Below are 18,125 nucleotides of genomic sequence, written 5' to 3'. Positions count from 1 at the left end.
TGCATTTGAAGCCTTTGTCAGTTACTTGACCTCTCAAAGGTTTGATGAGTGACCAGCACTAGCTGGCCTCTGCAACCCCTTCCCCTGTAGAGCTGGGCGTCCCGTGGTGACTTCCTAATTCTGTTATACTTCCAGAGGCCTCTAAAAAATAAGTTTTTCCTGACATCAGGCCTAGAGTTGCTTCTCTGGAACTTTGAATCCCCTGCTCCTAACACAGTTTCCGTTACTGTGTGCCATCCTCTCAATCTTTAATTGAAGATACTAAATTTAAGCTACTAAAAATAAAACCCAACTATTTAATATTTTAATATATTTTCTTAATTTTTAATCCTTAAACTGTCAGCTGCTAAGTGGCCCTACATATATTCAAGCCTCAGATCCCTCAGCTGTAAAGGTCCTCCAGCTCTAAGATCCAGAGCAGGCCGTCTCTCCTACAGCCTTAGCCACCAAGGGCTGGTTTAGGAGGGTGAACCACTTATGTGAACACAGGCCAGGGAGAAGTTGGTGGACAGTGGAGTTCATGAAATAATCCACACAATCAGTGATTATCCAGGTTACTTTGCTATAATGTAAGATATGTGGATCCATGGAATATGATACTATCCCTCTAGTTTGCCACATCCACTAATTAAGATAAAGCAAGGGAGCTGGTTTTAAAAACGTTTATCAGGCTACACCTCAGCACAATTTAGAGAGTGAATGCTATATGAGACTAAACAAGAAAGTCAAGTGGAAGAGGATGGCCTGCTTGGAGAGTTCTGAAACTTTACTGCCATTTCAAGGAGGACCCACTGAGATGGAAGGAAAGCCCACCGACAGAGAAGCAGGGAGTCCAATGAAAAGAGCTTCACTGTGGGGTTAGAGGACCAGGATTTCAAACCCATCTTGGATACCGACTATTGTAGGGCCTTGAGAAAGTTTTATTTTTATATTAAAAAGAGGGAACTGGACTGGATGTTCCTGGGACCCCAAGATCTTCCCAGAAGCTGCAGCCTCTGCTCTAACTTACTTCAACTGAGCCAGCATGAACTCCAAGTTGGATTTCAGTTTGGAACCAATAGGGTAGTCAAGAATGTATTTCAGATAAACCTGAAGAAAAATGGATGAAAACCAGGAATTAGCCTCTCCCACACATGTCCCACTCCAGTCTTGGCCCAGAGATGAGCCCAGGCTCTAGAAGGTGATGCCAGCTGAACACAAGTCGGAGGAAGGCCTGGGCCAGGTGGGCAGCAATGGGCCAGCCCCCACTGGTCCCCACTGCCCTGAGGCTGGGCCTTCCGTGGTGGGGGTGAAAAGTACTTGCTCAGGTTAATGGATGGAGGAGGCAGGATCTGCTTCAGCAGAAGGCCTCAGCTGTGTGCTGCCTCTGGCCACCCGTGCAGTCCACAGCCAGTCTCTCCCACCTCACGCAAGGGCCTGTCCCTTCTGGCACTTATCTAAAGAGGAATCTAAGCGGAAACTCTGCCACCCAGCCCAGGAGCCTGGTTGTCCTGCCGCGCCTCAGCCGCGGTGACCGAGTTTCCAAGGGCTCTGCGCTCTGCCCACCGTGATCTCCTCTCTGTTCCCTCTGTTCTCACAGAGATGCGGCCCTTCCTCTCTTCTGGAGAGTCATGTGAACAATGCATTTAATGAGCTTCCACAAACGTAGGCACTAACAAGCTGCTCTGAGAACAAAAAAAATCCTCAATCTTACACACTCCTGGCTGTATAATGTCAGAATACAAGGTTCTTCTCATTCTCCAAAAGTCAGGAGCTAGCTGCTGGCTGGGAAGCGGAAGGCCACTGTGTGTTGCCATGGGCCTTTAGGTAACCCCTCAGTTACCTCTCTGTCAAAACCCAAAACAAGTGGATAGAGCATCAGCTGAGTTCAAATCCTGCCTCAGATACTTAACACTTCCTGGCTGTGTGACCTTAGGCAAGTTGCTTAACCCCAATTGCCTCAGCAAAACAAACAAAAACAAACAAGCAAACAAACAATAAAAAGGTTATACCCAAACCAAGAACATATAGCAAGGACTCTTTAGAACAAACCTGTCTACACTGGACTCTGACTGGTTCACTTTGTCCAGTAATTGCAAACTGGGACACTTTTTTCATGACGTCATCAATTTCTGGGACTATCAGTTTTCTTGATAAAATGGCCTGAAACATAAGAACAGACCCATTACTACATACAGAAGGGAAAATGCACTGTTTGTGTAGAAGCCTGCACTTGTTTTTTAGATCATTTTTAAAACTCTTAAGAATTTAAGAAGACGGCAACTATTGCAGCACGACAGAAGAAATATGTAACTGTTTTACTGAACAATTTGTATTGTTATTATTATTTAGAATTATACTAATAAAGTGTCCACAACTTTTGCACGAAAAATCCCACAAGCAGACACATATGCCAAGGGAGTCAAAGCTGGAAAAAATGACCTGCGGTGAACTAAATATTTACGGCAGCCCTTTTTGGTGTTAGCAAAGAATCAGGAACAAAGCGGATGCTCACTGGCTGGGAAATGACCTGACAAAGCTGGTATATGGAACATTACCCCGGGGAAAGAAACAATGGATGTGATGATGCACAGGAGCAGGGAAGACTTTGCCACGTGCCACACTAGCAAAGTGAGACACATGTTCAGATAAGGCAGACACCTCCCCCCTCCTCAAAGAGCCCCTAGCCTAGCAAGGACAGCCTAAGACAGATGGTGGCGACAGGCTTTGCAAAGGTCTTTAGACATGGGGACTTACACGGGAACAGTTTACATTTACTAAGCTGAACACTACATTCTCTAGAGTCTGTGCAAGCATTAGGCCATGAGGCTCCTGATTCAACACAGAGTGTGAACGGGAGCCCACTCACCTTCAGGAGCCCGAAGGCGGTCGCCTGGCGCGACGAGTCGTAGATGTCTTCCTCGGCGTAGGCCAGCAGGACCTGGAGCTGCTTCTCGGTAATCTTGTGGCACTTGACCTTCTTCACGAGGAAGGTCACACACTGAAAAGGAAAATCCAGTGCCACGGGTGAGCGGCCCACCTCTGGCAGCGCAGTGACAGGTGGGCCGAGTGCTGGGCACACGGAGGCAGGATGTCCTCAGAGCTCAGATGGCACAAAGCAGGCACAAGAGACGCACACCAGAATGGCAGGCGCCTTCCTGAGGATGGTAAGTGCAGCCACCAGGCCCGCTCAGGGCAGGTACGAGGGGAGCAGAGACCAGAGAACAGAGGCACTGGACCAGAAGGCCTGAAGGGCTAGCACAGCCACCCTCAAAACGGGTAAGTCTAGGGGGGCCCTTTGGGGACAGCCAGGGTAGGGCAGGCCCTGGCAAGGTTCCGTTTCCTTGGCCATGGCACAAAGAGGTGCACCTGGATCCTCTCTGTGCCTTCTCTGTTCTGGGGAGCACCCAACACAGCGACGCTCCTTCTGAGAGGCAGGTGTCCTCGCCCCCTTCCTTGGAAGAACAGACCCCACTGTGCTCCCGCTCCCTCACCTTGAAGCAGTTGACGACCAGGTGAAAGTTCTGGCCTTTGGCAGCCCCGAGCCTGGCGTAGTCTTTGAGCAGAAGGAAGAGCTGCTTCGTGAGCTTCTCCGAGTTCTTTGTGATGGAAGGCAGGGGGAACTTCAACACCCAGATGAGAGACTGCAAGGCTCCTGTGATGACCTGGAGACAAGAGTCAGCTTGTAGAGAGACTCCGTGGCCAGGCCCACGCTCCATGGGGACCACACACCCCTCAGCCTCCTGGGCAGCCCCAAGAGAACTCCCTATGGATGCGACCACAGATCCTGGCTGTTCCTCTACTGACAAATAGGCCAGGTGCATGGGCAGACCCAAAGCAGGGAGCGTGGCTCCCACCACCAGCAGGAAGCGGACAGGAGAGATGTGATGACTCAGGGCCACCAAAATCTCATTATTAAGTGCCCTCTGTGTGGCCCTCCGTTTGCAGCCTGCTGCACACATGTGGGACGGGAGCAGCCAGCATCCCAGCACTAGGAAGCAGCGCTTTCTTCGCCATCCAAATGGTCATTAGGAAGGGAACTAATCAATGAGGACATCTGTCCTGGTGAAAACCTACTTCTTTTGTATTTTGTTTTCTTTCTTATTTTTTTCCTTTTTTGATCTGATTTTTCTTGTGCAGCACAATTGTATAACTATGTATATATTGAATTTGATATATATTTTTAACATGTTTAACATATACTGGATAACTTGCCATCTAGGGGAGAGAGTGGAGGGAAGGAGGGGAAAATTTGGAACATGAGGCTTTGCAAGGGTCAATGTTGAAAAATTATCCATGCATATGTTTTAAAAGTAAAAAGCTTAAAAAAAAGAAAAAGAAAGAAAGAAAGAAAAGAAAAGAAAAAGAAAATCCACTTTCAGAACATGCTCTAAGCTGCCAAGTTCTAACCTATCCTGAACCTCAATGATAGAAGGCAGACTCAACAAGGCACCTGAACGGCCTCAATGTTTCCTTCCACGTGGGTAACTTATGGCCCCACATAAACGGCCACATAGGCAGCAACTGAGGAAAAGAGGGCCCTGGTCGGCTTCCCCCATGGGACCCTCCCAGAGCCCCAGCTGACACTCTCTGGTGACAAAGTCCCCGAATGCTCAGGGGCAGGGTTGGCAGAACTGTTGTCCCTCCTGCTTTTTCTCTTATTCTTTGTTTCCAACCATTTGAGGATTCTTTTGTACTTGGCATAATGGAGGCCTCACAGGCAAGAGTTCAGAAACAAGGGTGACAAAAAAGCCAAAAATACTAGTATTTTTAAACATTTCAAGTTCCCCTGTATCAGATAAATTCAAGGAATAATAGCTACTGCAGGCCCAGAACTTTCGGCTCTGATTGTGTGACTGTAGGAAGCATCATTCGCCCCCCCTTCTGTAAAACAGAGGGACTGGGTTGGATGAGCCTCAAGGTGTACCCCACAGTCCCCATTGGGTATCCTGAGTCAGTCTTCCCATGGCTGCAGCTTACGGCTGGCGCCTGGAAATCCCCAGGTGCTCTGGTGTCCCTGAGAGAGTCCCATCTCAGGGGCACGCTAAGACATTAGGACCGAGGGGGACAGAAGCTCAACAGCCTCCTTGTGTGAGGAGTTCGGGAGCAGTAATGACATGTTGGTTGGCGTGGACTTGGCCGACTAAGGAGGGAGCTGCTGGACCCCTGCCTCTCCCAAGCCCAAGCCCTGCACCCAGGCGGGTCCCAGGAAGCAAGGCCCAAGGCAGCCCGGCCAATGCACAAAGGACAGCGCTGGAATCAGGGCTGGGCTCCCTAGCCCTCTGTGGGATTCAGCCTGTTGGCCCCAAGCCAAAAGGGGCTTTGGACCAGATGGTCTCTAAGGTCCCTTCAGTGCTGGACCTCTGACCCCAGACCCCGGGGGATTTCAAGTCGTCCTCACCTTGGCATCTCTGGACTTAAGGCAATCGATGAGCAGGGACGTGAAAGGATCCAGCATCTCAAGCACACGCTCGTCAGAGGAGTTCACCTTTGACCGCTTCAGGCTCATGTGCAACAGCTAAGGGAGGAAAAGGCTTTACCTTAGGCAGGGCCACATGGCCAAAGAGGACGCTGCTGGCAAGGGTCACCACACACCCCGCTGCGGGGCCCTGGACAGAGCACCGGGGCTGCTGGCCCAGGCTGGGGCTCTCTGTGTGTGAGGAACCGGCTCTTGTGGAGGGAGAGACCCCGGGGATACAGCCCTGACGGAAAGCCGCAGCGATTCTGAGAGGATGCCCTTCCCGGGCTGGGGAGTTCCAGGGGCCACCTGTCTGACTTCAATGTCACACCCATGGGATGAAGCAGCCAGTGTCAGGGGGGCGCCCTGAGCCTCGTCAGCACTCACCCGGAGCCCAGACTCCACCAAGATGTGCATGTTGGTCCTTCGGCTCACAGCCGCCTTCTGCCCGCCTCGGCTTGGGGTGGGTGGGAGCAGGAGGCAGCTCTGCGGAGGCAGGCGCGGATCGGGAGCGGGCTCAGCTTGGCTCCTATGGACACATGGCCAAAAAGAGGAGACAATCAGCCAGGCTCCGAGAGGAGGGAGGCCCCTGGCGTTGGCAGGCAGGGCTCCACAGCTCCCTCCGTGACTTTCCTGCACTTTACAACAGAGGCCCAGAGTACCCAGCTCCACCACGGGAGGCCCCCTGGGCGAGGGGCTGCCAGACACCAGTGCTGTCATGACAGTCAGGAAAAGCCTCAGATGCCGTCCAATTTAAAATAACAGACCAATACTTTCCACTCTTCCATTTCTGAAAATAGCTACTTCCCTAAAATAACACACCCAGGGGAAAATGCACCATTATTGTCTTGTGTATAATGTGCAATGTATGCACACAAAAGGCTGCACAAATGCGTGCACACCGTGCACACACCCGCGCTCGCCTCAAAATGTCTTCCTGCAACGCTTTTGAAAAAATACTTTAGATGACTCCTTGGGATCACCATCCCCTCATTCAGACAGGGGAACACCCGGGGTAACAAGGGAGCATCATGGTTTTAATTTTTAGGTTCCTAGCTGTAAGCGGGGTCGTTTAAATTCAAAATAAAAGACAAAAAACCCAGATTTGATGAAGGAAGTCTCCCAGAGCTCTCAGAGAGCACACATCGGGCAGGATCTGAATCCAGGTCCTCAGCAGGCAGTCACACCTTCCTAACCCGCTGAGACGAGCGTGTGGGGGCTCACGTCATTTGTGGCATTCCACAAACAAAACGTGACAGTGGGTGTTCCGCTTAGCGGAGCCACAAACCAACCATGTAGGAACACGGAGTGACACAATTCTGTGGGGAAACTTCGGAGGTTAAAGCGTCAGATGCTCTTCCCTCCCTTCCCTTTCGTGTGTAGCAAAAATGCTGCTTCAGGGGAAGGATCTCTGCGAGGGGAGGGGAGAAATAGGGGAGGACCGTGGTTCTGTGAAAACCCAGACCCCTAAAACCGTTCCTTTTAAGCGAGGAGCTCACTTCTCTAGGAGGTCATTTTCACTTCATTAGAGGAAATCCTGACCTGCGGCTTTCCCAGAGGGCTGCGCCAGGTCACTTACTTTTCCTTTTCTGTTAACAGAGGGAGGTTCTCACTGATCAGCCCGTGGCTGAGCAGCAGGATGCACTCGGCAGTCATCTCCTCGTTGGCGATCAGGCCCGCCACGATGCGGCGCAGGGCTTCGTGCACTTTGCGTGCCAGCTTCAGGCTGGTGGTGTTCTGTAAAATCTGGAGAGGGTGAGAGGCAGCATTAATGGGGGGAAAACGGGGAAAGCGCCGACAATGGGCTGCAGGGGCACCCCCAGGTTCTCTGGATATGACCCCTCCTCCCCCCAGGTCAGACTGCCTTGTATATTCCCAAGTTTTGTTGTGTTTTGTCACTGATTCTTCTCCATGGACAAAGGTTCTTTTTAATGCAAACATCGACTTCCTGGACTCTTCATACTTGTTCTGTGGGCAGGCAGTTCCATGTGCCATGGGCACCATGAGGCCCAGGAGGACCTGGCTCCGCTGGCTCAGAGGCCACCTGGCCCCCGCCCTCTCTGAGACGGCGAACTTCAGACAAAGAGGGTTTCATGGGCAGGGAGGAACCCATCTAATTCAAAGCTTGGGGCAAAGGGGAGCTCCCTTCACTTGGGATCCACATCTACAGCAGCAGCAGAACTGTCTACATACAAGTCATCGTCCCCTGACTACGTTACAGGGAACACTTGACATGGCCAGGCTGTCTCTCCCTCCCGTGTGCCCCAGCCATGTAAGTAATGACTGGTGGTGGGACAAGCTTCAAACATTATTAGTAATAAAGTAACACCCACTTATCAGGGGTGGTCAAGCAAAGCACTTTCTTAGGGTTCTTCCAGGTCTGTGACTGTGTGTGGGGGACAAGGGCTACGAGGCAAGCATTGCCTCTGAGGAAGGAGACACTGCCGGGGAGCTGAGGGGGAAGGGCTCCCCTCCAGGGGGCTTGGGTGGGCGCCTCTCAGACTGCTGAGGATGGGAGCTGCCCTTCCTTCCTCTCCAAGGGCCTGGCTCACTTCTCTGGCTCCCAGCAGGGTCTCTCTACCCACTGCCTGTAAAACTTTCCCCTGTGGCTTCAGTCTCATACCCACAGTGGAGGACAAGCTCTGGTCTAATGGGGAGGGCCATGTCCGAGGGTCAAAGGACCAACCTGGAGTCTCAGCAGCCTCCACGCTCTTTCCTCTACAAAACCAGAAGGGCTGAGCAGCTGCACCCAGAGGTCCATTCCTGCTCTGTCCCTGTGACCCTTCGACCCCCATCCTGAGCTAGGAGGATGGAGCAGTTCCTGTCTCTCTACAGGCCCTGACTGGTCTTTAAGCTGGTTCTCAGTGCAAGGAGGTTGCACTCAGGGCCTTAAGGTGCCCTCAGAGTTGGCACTGGGCGCCAGTGGCAGTCCCCCAAGACACAGAGCCCGCCCTAGAGCACTTGGGGGCCTCACCTCTTTCAGGGGAAGGATGAGCTTGGTGACCTGATCCTTCCCGACGAACTGGCCGAGGATCTCATAAGAGTCGTAGCTCTTGCTTCGCCGGGCCTCCATGACCTTGGAGATAATTCCCTTCACCTCCTTTTCCTCGGCAACGCTGCCAAAGAGCTCGTGGTTAAAGATCTGGTGGAAGAGAAAGCCCAGTGACAATGAGGCTGGGGCCTATGTTGGAGGAGTGGTCTGGTCGGGGTCACCGGCGAGCCGGGGATAGAGAGAGGCCCTCGGGGCAGAGACCCACCACCCAGCTCTGGACTCAGGACTTGTCCTCTGAGCTACCTCATCCAGGGCCCAGAGAACAACAAATCTCACTCTCCCAGCAGGCTGCTAAATTCTTGTCAAAGGAGGGAAATGGGGTAAAACATTGCTCTGGTTTCATAGGTCTGGTTGCTCTTGCGGTTGTTTACTATTAAACTTATTTTTAGATGGTTTTAAATCATTTTCTGACTTGTAACTGGCACATTCATGTAGAATGGGACCTTAAGCTGTAGATCACAACCATCTGGGGCCCACCTTCTGGCCTCTGCCCAACCCCACCCCCCAGCTGACTTTGGGATTTTGTTTCTTCAACTTTAACCTCGAGAAAAGCTAAAGTGATGATGATCAAGTCTGAATTTTATCTTAAAGCAGCAAAATGAAAAGCTCTTACCCCAATCATGATGTCCAAGCAAGGGTCCAACTCTCCAACTTTCAGGCTGCTTGCAAGACCTTTCAGTAAGATGTAAATAGTGAAGGTGAGCACGTGAACCTAGAGGGATGTGAAGGAGGAGGCAGGGAGGTTAGTTACTGCTCCCGGAAAAGCTCCATGTTGTGGGGGCAGGCCGGAAGGGCGGTGGATTCAAAGTTAAGACTCAGCCCCTATTTTAAAACATGATGGAGATGAGCTCTGTGCTCTGCAGTCTGCTTCTCCTTAGATGTCTGGAAAGAACAGTCAGAGAATCTGGGCGATGGAGGAAGCCAATGGATAGTCCTTTCCTAACTGACCCTCTTCTGAATTGCTGGGTGACTTTGCCTGTGAGTGAAGGTCAGAGCTTCAGATCTCCGGCTCGCCACTGCTCTTATCTGGCCACAAGGAAACCTACTCTCCATGAGGGGCATGGGTGGACACCAGGGAGTCTGGCCATTCTCTGAGGACTCGAACAGCGAACTCTTAAGCTATTCTGAGTCAGTTAAAAGAAAATGTGTTTTCCCTTGCATCATCAACACCTAAAAAATTCACCTGTTTGCTACTGTTGAAGGCCCACAAGCAGACCTGGATCACTTCCAGAAGAGACACCGTTCCTCCCTGACTGTCCCAGGACAGTTAAGGAAGGGCTTATCGACCCCCCAGGAGCCAGGGAGGCTGGCTCCTTGGTCTACCTTCAGTGATTCAGGGTGCAGATCATCCCATAAATCATCAAAGCACAGCTTTAAAACAAAGAGGGGGGTTGCTAGCTCCATGTCGGCATTGGCCCACTCACTCTTGTTGTCCTCTCCCCCACGATGTGGCTAACCCATAACCAACTGTATTGTTTTAGTCACCTACCCAGCTCTGCTCTTTAGTCTATGCTTATAAAAAAGGAGCACTGGCCCCTCCTCTCGCTACTGGCCTACTGAGAAAGCCATCTGATCCACTCTGGAAACAAGTGGCACCCTGCTAATAAACTGACAAAGCTTGAACTTCTGTGCCTCAGTTTACCTTTATTAAATTCTATAGAGACAATGACCATTTTATAAAAATTTCCTGGGCTCCAGTTTCTTTAATCTTGTAGTACTTAATGTAAAAAATTCAAGCACAGACCAAAAAATTAATAGTAATGACACTAATAATAGCTAACTTATAATAATAATAGTAATAGCTAATAATAATGTTTACTTTGTGCCAGGCCCTCTGCTAAGCACTTTACAAATATTATCTCTTGTGATCCTCACAACAACCACAGGAGGAAAGAGCTGCTATTATCCCCATTTTACAGATGAAGAAATTGAGGCAAACAAGCTAAGTGACTGGCCCAGGAACACAAATAGTATCTGCGGCGGGGCTTGAACTCAGGTCTTTCTGACTCCAGGCCCAGTGCTCTGTTCACTGTGGCGCTTCCTAATTATCCACTAAAAATTAAAAGTTCATTACCTGATATCCACGAACAAGAGTGGTCTGTAATTCTTTTAAAATGTATTGCAGATAATGCACACCCAAGGTTTCTATTATTTTTGTAAGGGTATTGCGAGCAACATCCCGGATCTCCTGGGCTCTATTCCTTAGAAGGGTGCACACTTTCAGCAAAATACTATTAAAAAATAATGAGAGAAGAAAAAAAGAATTAAATAAATAGAACCAAACAAAGACCTTCTTTGTGCAAACGAACTTAACCCATTTCTCCCCATTAGAAATCATAGTAAATTCTACATGCGATATTAACGGAGGAGGAAGAAGAGGGAGAAAGAAGAAAGAAAAAGACCTACCAGCTTCTACACCCAGGCCTGGTACTATGGTGGAGCTAGTCAGAAATCAAAAGCAGGCCCTGCCCTCAAGGGGCTTACAATCAGATTGCAGATAACAGGGCTACGCCAACTAGTGACAGTCTCTCCCAGGGGAGGCTCCCACTGGGAACACCATGAAAGGCCGGGGCACCAGTCGCTCTCAGAGGGAAGCCAATCCTGTCTGCATCGACCTCCAAGGCTTCCAGGGCACTTTACCCGCAGGTTGTTGATGATGTGTAGCCTTTCTGACCATCAGTGTGGGGCACTCCCAAGGAGATACCCCCCTCCAATGGAAGCTAATTTCTGCCTGCTTGGAGCAAGGAGCCCAAGTCTCCCTTCAATATCTACATGCTGTGTGACCTATAGTCCCCCATTTCCTCACCTATACAACAGGTATCATCACCCTCAAGTCCCTGCCTCTCAGAAGCTGCCCTAGGCTTGCCCCCAAATGCAATTAGTCCATGTCAAGAGGCTGAGTGTGAGCCCAGGTTTCCCCTCAAGACCAGGCTCTCTACAGTGTAGAAAACCGCGATGGGGAGAAAGTCATTGTCTCTCCACCACAGTCTGAAGTCGGGGGCCTGCGCACCTTGGCAGATTGGCTTCCATGACTCCTTGCGGTAGGGACTGCATGAGTTTGACCATGGCGAAGGCCAAGGGGATCCGGACGATCTCCTCGTCGTTGACGACCTTGGACTTGATGAGCTTGTGCTCCTCCTCCCTTTTTGTCTGCAAGATGAGTTCAGTTAGCGTAAATGGAAGCTAATCTAGAAGGGGTCACCTGGCCCTAGGAAGGGTGATTTTCCTGGGGTCCCTTAGCTGGCTTCCTTCAAGCCCGACCCAGGTCTTCTCTGCATCAGGCAACGAGAAGTGGAGACCGAGGCTCCCAGCACACCCTTAACACCATCCCCAGCTCATGCACCTGGTTAGGACGGCAAAGGGAAAGGCTGTGGGTTCACCAGCTCCCTGCAGGCCCCCCAGCAAATACAGGAAGAGAAACCCAAAAAGTAGTGTGGGGTTCTGCTGTCCAGCCCAGAAAGGCAAAAAAGGGCTGGGCAAAGGAACTGATGACTTCAGACAGCCTCGGAAAACTGGTCAGCAGCATCCAGATCCCTGGAAAACTGTGACCAAACAAAAAGCTGGGAACTTTGCCAGTCCTCTTAGAACTGGAGGACAAAGGGAACACTAGGAGAATCCATTCATCGTTTCCTAAAACCCCCAAACCCAAGAACCTCAGGAATGTCCCACCCCAAATCCAAAGCTGTAAAGCCAAAAGATCTACCATTTTCTGTTGTTGTTGGGGACTCTGGGAAGCTATGTGTTCACACAGGGCAGCAAGGGCAGTCTGAGACGACACAGACCCCCAAGTCTCTGGGATCTATCCAGCCCTTGCTGCCACTACAGTCATCAGTATGAATACCCGGCGTGGCAAAAGCACACTTTGCTCCCTTCACTAAACAGAGTCAAATATTCATCTATTTGTCAGGATAATTAAAGATGTGGATGATTATTAACCATGAAAGGGACCTCAGATGTGAATCCCACCAAGACTGACTCGCTCTAGGGTCCCTGGATGTCAGCACCTCATGCCACCCCCTCCGCTTTCCATCTACGTCTTATCCTAAGGAACCCCAAACGCCGCTGCCAATGGTGATTCAGCCGCACCCCAATCCCAGTGGGCCAAGACAAAGCTGCGTTTAGGAAAAGAACTGGCCAGGAAGCCGAGAGTTCCGAGGACAGACGCCGAGGGCCTGCCAGCTTGGGAGTGGGCAGCAGGACCACCTTTGGGGTGCAGTGCTCGGTCTGTAACCCCTGCCCCTGCGCCACAGAAGCATTACCGTCGCAGAAAGGCATTTGTGAAGCTTGGGCAGGACGCTGCTGTTGATGGTTTTGTGGATCTGCTTGACCAAACACTCCAGTTCCTGCTTGCTCTTGGGGAGGCCCGGAAGCACCTGGAAGCCCTCCTCGGGCTCTGTGGCCGAGATCTCTGGGGCCGAGCCGGGGAAGCTCTCACCGGCCTCACACAAATGCGGTCCCTTCTCTTCTTCCTCTTCCTCCTTCCCCTCTTCACTGGAGGGATCCACTTCCATATTCTCCTGCTCTGTGGGGTCATCCACCTCCATGGCATCTGTACACAAGAAAAAGAGAAAACAGCCCCCAGGCAGAAAAAGAAATACTGGCTGCCAGAAGCAGGACTCTCCTCTTAGCCTACGATGGCAATCACTGAAGAAAACCATCAAGAAGAGGTGGAAGGGCACCCAGAGGCCACCCAGTCCAGCCTCCCCCGAGGCCCAGAGAGCTTATTTAAAGGGACTCTAATGGCTTCAAGGACGCTATCAAACTGGGCAGACATCTCCTCCAGCCCCTTCATCTCCAGATGAGGACACAGGCCGGCGAAGGCTAGGGGATGGCCTCATAGTCCCCAGAAGGAAACACCAAAGGTCTCTCTCGCTGAAGTGCCCTCGCCTGAGGCTGCCCAAGCCCCTGCCTTCTCCCTCTTGGGCTCAGGACTGCTCTCTGGGATCTCACAGGAGGCCCCGAGACACGGCCCAATATCAACAAGAACGCTGCCTCGGCAGCCTGACGCCCGGGACGGCGCTCACTGGCCCCTGCAGGAAGTGCCTCCCTCTGGGGACTCTTTCAACCGCCACATAACAGTGAAAATAACAAAATATCCCAACAGGAACTTCTTTAGGGACATGAGGAAGTTAGCCCAAACTCCCAAGTATTTGTAAATCCACCCCCAAGAGATGCAGCGACTCCCATGAAGAAGCAGGAAGGGCAGCCCCGGGACAGTGGTGAGGGACATTAGGAGTCCGGGGTCTGGGCCAGAACGCTGGGGTGCTGACAGGCCTGCTTTGGGGAATGTTGCTTACATTTCTCAGATTCAGTCTCCTCACTGGCAGAGTGAGGGGTACAGATGAGACCATTTCTAAAATCCCTGACAGTAATCCCCCTAAGTAACACTTAGAGCAGGCTTTAAGGCTGTCAAAGCACTCACACCCACTATGACCTCACTTGACCCTCAGGAAGAAGGTGCTATTATCATTATCTCCACTGAAAGATCAGGATCTAGCTGGCTAGGGCCAACTATCAGTAAAAGTCAGGATTCTTAGGGTCACAGATTTAATTGTTCATTTAATGCAACCTACTCATTTTACAGACAAGAAGGGGGGTGGGGGAGGTGACTTGCCCCCAAGGTCACAGAGGGATCTGAGCCCTGATCCCCTGACTCCAAAGAGTCTCTTTTTGCTACGCCTCCTCCTGTATCATGACATTAGATAATTTGTGAATTGGGAAAGAAAATATGGCTTCAGATAAGCACATGATTTCATGAGTAACACTGATAAGAAAAACAAGAGGAAGTAACATTTTTATGGTGCTGTTTGGACTTCCCAAGCGTTTACATATTTTACTTTTCAAAGAAATGCATTTGACCCTACAAACCACTCTGGAAGGCAGACATTATCGTGCCCAGCTTACAGAGGAGGAAGTGATGGTTCACTGAAGCCTGTAACCCTGCTACCCTGGTTCAGTCCTAGGCCCCGCGTGAGCACAGGACAAGATGGGCGCTCCGTCCCCCTCCCGTCCGGCTGGCTCTCAGTGACAAAGCAGTCCTGCCAGCTCCTGGCCAGTGCACTGGTTGCTGCTCAGTCAGAGTGTGCCGTGGCTGACGGGGCAGGACAGACTGCCACAGCCAGAGGGCACCTGGCTCACTAAAGAGACAGGAAGCTCCAGATCACAGCTAGCGGGGCAGACATCAGGTCAGATCCCCGCCTCCTCCATAGTGAAGATAATGAAACAGAACTTCTTAAAGTTTCATTAAATAAAACCAACCCTTCCCCATGAGTGAGGGAGCCAAAAAACAGTCTCAATTTAACCCATTTTTTAGCCTCTGTAGCCTAATTCTTGACCTCAAGGACCAACAAAAAGGAACAGTAATAGACTAATTTGTTCTCTTTTAATGGGAAATGTTGCATGGTCATTTCGATTGTGACCTCATTTGGTTTTCCTGACAGAGATACTACTGGAGTGGTTTGCTACTTCCTTCTCCAGCTCATTTTACAGATGGGGAAATTGAGGCAAACACAGCAAAGTGACTTGTCCGGGGTCAAATAGCTAGGAAGTCTCTGAGGGCAGAGTTCAACTCAGGAAAATGAGCCTTCCTGCCTCAAGAACTAGCCCAGCACTCCACCCATGGCTCTACCTACCTGATCATCCAACGAGTGAATTAATATAAGGTACTAACTTTGCTTTAAAAGATATGGATCCCAAGATCAGTAGGAAAACCCCAACCACTTATGTACTCCTCCCAACTACATTTAGAACCTCTTCCCTAATTCCTATTTAATGCCATTACAGTAATTGCTTTTGTTATTTTATTATAAACAAAAATGAAATGAGGTAGAGAAGAAAATGGTAAACAACTCTAATATTTTTACCTGGAAAAGCCCAAACGGAGCATGAAGAATCAGACACAAATGAATGTGACTGAAGGATAATATGGAGCATAAGCTCCGTGAGGGCAGGCACCAACCAGGTTGTTACTGTCTTTGTATCCAAAGCCTGGCACAGAACAAGCCTTCCATAAATGTCTGTGGAACTGAATAAGTGATCAACATATGGCAGTAAATTACTAAAAAAACCCCACAAAAAAACGACTATAAAATTTGGTTAAAAAGTTGTGAAAGGGGGGCAGCTAGGTGGTGCAGTGGACAGAGCACCAGCCTTGAATTCAGGAGGACCCGAGTTCAAATCTGGTCTCAGACACTTAATACTTCCTAGCTGTGTGACCCTGGGCAAGTCACTTAACCCCAGTCTCAGGGAAAAAAAAGAAAAAAAAAAATGTTGTGAAAGGAAAAAACTTACTTTCTTCACTCTGAATTTTTTCCATTTGTTTCTCAAGAGTTTCATGGTCAAAGTGGAAAGCTTCTAATACTGTGACTAACAAGCTAGCAAAAAAGAAAAATAAAGAGAGCTATTAGATTAATTAAAGTTACTTGGTTACTTTAAAAATATATTATCAAAAGGTGAGGATAAAGCTTTACACTTTATTGGCTTTATTTCCATTTGACTTAAATATGCATAATGCACACTGATCATTATAATCCCCAAATAACAAATATCAGTTACAAAAATATATCAACGAAAGACTTTAAAAAATGGGCTTGGACAACAAAAACAAGGGCAACCATACCTGACACCCAACTTTTGATTGATCTGTCCTGTGTGTAAGACATGAATGAAATATTTCAAGTAATACATATATCCTGGCCAGGAAAGGTGCCGGCAAATGGCTCCGATAAGCTCCATGGAAGCTGTTGTTATGTTTTCATGCTACAAAAAAACAAGAACAGTCGGTGAAGTTAACAATTTTTTTTATTGAGCACCTACCGTGCTCAGGAAGACAAAAAATGATAAACGTTCTTGCCTCTGGGAAGCCTGCATTCTCTCTGGGGAGATGGGTGTACACAGATAAGGGAGTAGCAGAGAATGCGAGCTCAGAGGCTCAGGGGGTCAGCTGGGCCTGCAGCAAGCTAAAGACTCTCAGAGATACAGAAGTGGGGAGGGAGCATATTCCAGGACCCTGGGGACTGTCTGGGCAAAGGCACCCACGTGGAAGAAATCTAAAGGTGGGAGTGGGAGGCTGGGCCAAGACCTTGGAGCGTCCAGTTTATTTAAGGACCAAGGGTGGGAAGGAAAAAACTCCTGACAGGGAAGGCTGATCCAAAGTACAGTGCCCAATGTGTGGCGGGAAGGACTTCTGCCTGCTGCTCTCCCAGGGGAGATAACAGGCAGCAGGCCCCAGGCAAGGTGCCCTTACAGCCACCCAGAGAAAGGAGGTCTTTGCTGCCTGGTATTCCCTCTCCAGCTACCACCCATAATCGGCTTAATCCTGCGGATTTGTTTTGGCGTACCTGAAATATAAGGGTGCTGCCATTTGTTTATTCAAGCAATTGATTATTTCTAAATAGCCAGAAAATAATTACAATATATTTTAATGATACAGCTAAGGAGCTAGGGAATCTCTAGTCCATGAGTTTTTGATCTAAGTACATGAACATGTTTCTTAAAATACTCTGATAGCTGTATTTTATTGTAGCTGGTTTCCCTTTTAAGTTATTGTACTTTATTTTATGAATTTAAAACCTCATTAAAAGAGGTCCATAGGCTTTACCACATTGTCAAAGGATCCATGATACCAAAAGTGAAGAACCCTGATCTGGTCCAGTTCCTAAGACACACACCCACACGATCTGCATAAATTCTGCTCCTAACTCGGGATTTCATCCCTTGCTACAGGAATTTATGATTTTTTTGATCTCTACTCCTCTTCCCCACTTCATCTGGCACTTTATGTCTACATAAACTACAAGGTTCTCCCTCCTTTCATGCACCAGGCAGAAGCACCCAAAATAAGAGAAAAAGAGCAGGCTAAAATCTCCATGTGCCTGGTATTCCTTGAACGACTGAGCCCGGCCTGACAGAGTTCAAAGAGGCAGTGAGGGACCCCGGGGGAGCTCAGTGAGAAGACCATAGAAGGGGAGCTAGAAGTGTGTTTGGGGGTGTTGGGTCCAACCTGCCCATGGGAAAGGAGCAAGGGAAGCCTCAGTGCTTACAACTGGGCATGTCACCGAACCCGATGCTACCTCCCACTGCGCATGTGCGTGTCTATATGTTTACACACGTCCCCTTACAAATGTGAGCTCCTCAGATGGCCTTCCATTGTCGCCATTTCATCCCCAGCACCAGAGCAGCCTGTGATGGGCTCAGACAGGTGTGCCCTCTCTTTTATAAACTCTTACCTTAAGCATTTTCTCATCAAAAATCGGCGTTGTGGCGTAGGGCATGATGTAGTTCTGGAGGGACTTGGAAGACAGAACAAACTTGCCCTCTGTCAGGCGTTTGCCAAGTTTCTTCAAGGCTCTGGCTCTCCTGTGGATCTAAAAAGACATCAAAAGTTAATGAGATGGGTGAGAAACCCACATGAACAACCCTCCCGTGCTGGGCTCCCCGGCTGCCAGCCTGAAGTGGGAGAGACTTCTTCCACTCGGAGAGACTCCCCTCTCTAAGCATGTGGCTGAGGACCGAGATGGTCTGCGGGGCTGGCCTGCGATGACCCAGCCCGCGGCCCTCAGGGCACGTCCCACCAGGCTCCTCCAGGCCTAGATGTGTAGCTGGGAGGGAGCTCCCAGGGCAGAGACAACCCTTCAT

At 49.7% G+C, this 18,125-nt stretch overlaps 1 protein-coding gene across 1 annotated transcript in view; it reads right to left on the bottom strand.

Moving 5' to 3' along the window:
- The window catches only part of UTP20 (UTP20 small subunit processome component), a 92,673-nt gene that overhangs the window by 9,478 nt on the left and 65,070 nt on the right, over window positions 1–18,125 (bottom strand). Inside the window, exons 38-52 of the mRNA XM_074271367.1 lie at window positions 17,717–17,854; window positions 16,108–16,247; window positions 15,780–15,862; window positions 12,749–13,038; window positions 11,500–11,639; window positions 10,564–10,720; window positions 9,103–9,201; window positions 8,412–8,579; window positions 7,017–7,183; window positions 5,825–5,966; window positions 5,381–5,497; window positions 3,474–3,644; window positions 2,849–2,980; window positions 2,032–2,142; window positions 1,010–1,089 (exon numbers count right to left, since the gene is read on the bottom strand). Of these exons, the coding sequence (XP_074127468.1) occupies window positions 1,010–1,089; window positions 2,032–2,142; window positions 2,849–2,980; window positions 3,474–3,644; window positions 5,381–5,497; window positions 5,825–5,966; window positions 7,017–7,183; window positions 8,412–8,579; window positions 9,103–9,201; window positions 10,564–10,720; window positions 11,500–11,639; window positions 12,749–13,038; window positions 15,780–15,862; window positions 16,108–16,247; window positions 17,717–17,854 (2,135 nt within the window). The remainder of the gene's footprint in view (window positions 1–1,009; window positions 1,090–2,031; window positions 2,143–2,848; window positions 2,981–3,473; window positions 3,645–5,380; window positions 5,498–5,824; window positions 5,967–7,016; window positions 7,184–8,411; window positions 8,580–9,102; window positions 9,202–10,563; window positions 10,721–11,499; window positions 11,640–12,748; window positions 13,039–15,779; window positions 15,863–16,107; window positions 16,248–17,716; window positions 17,855–18,125) is intronic.

The sequence above is a fragment of the Sminthopsis crassicaudata genome, chromosome 5, assembly GCF_048593235.1.
Source record: "Sminthopsis crassicaudata isolate SCR6 chromosome 5, ASM4859323v1, whole genome shotgun sequence".
Classification (NCBI taxonomy): Eukaryota; Metazoa; Chordata; class Mammalia; order Dasyuromorphia; family Dasyuridae; genus Sminthopsis; species Sminthopsis crassicaudata.
This window is presented reverse-complemented; position numbering and strand designations above follow the sequence as displayed.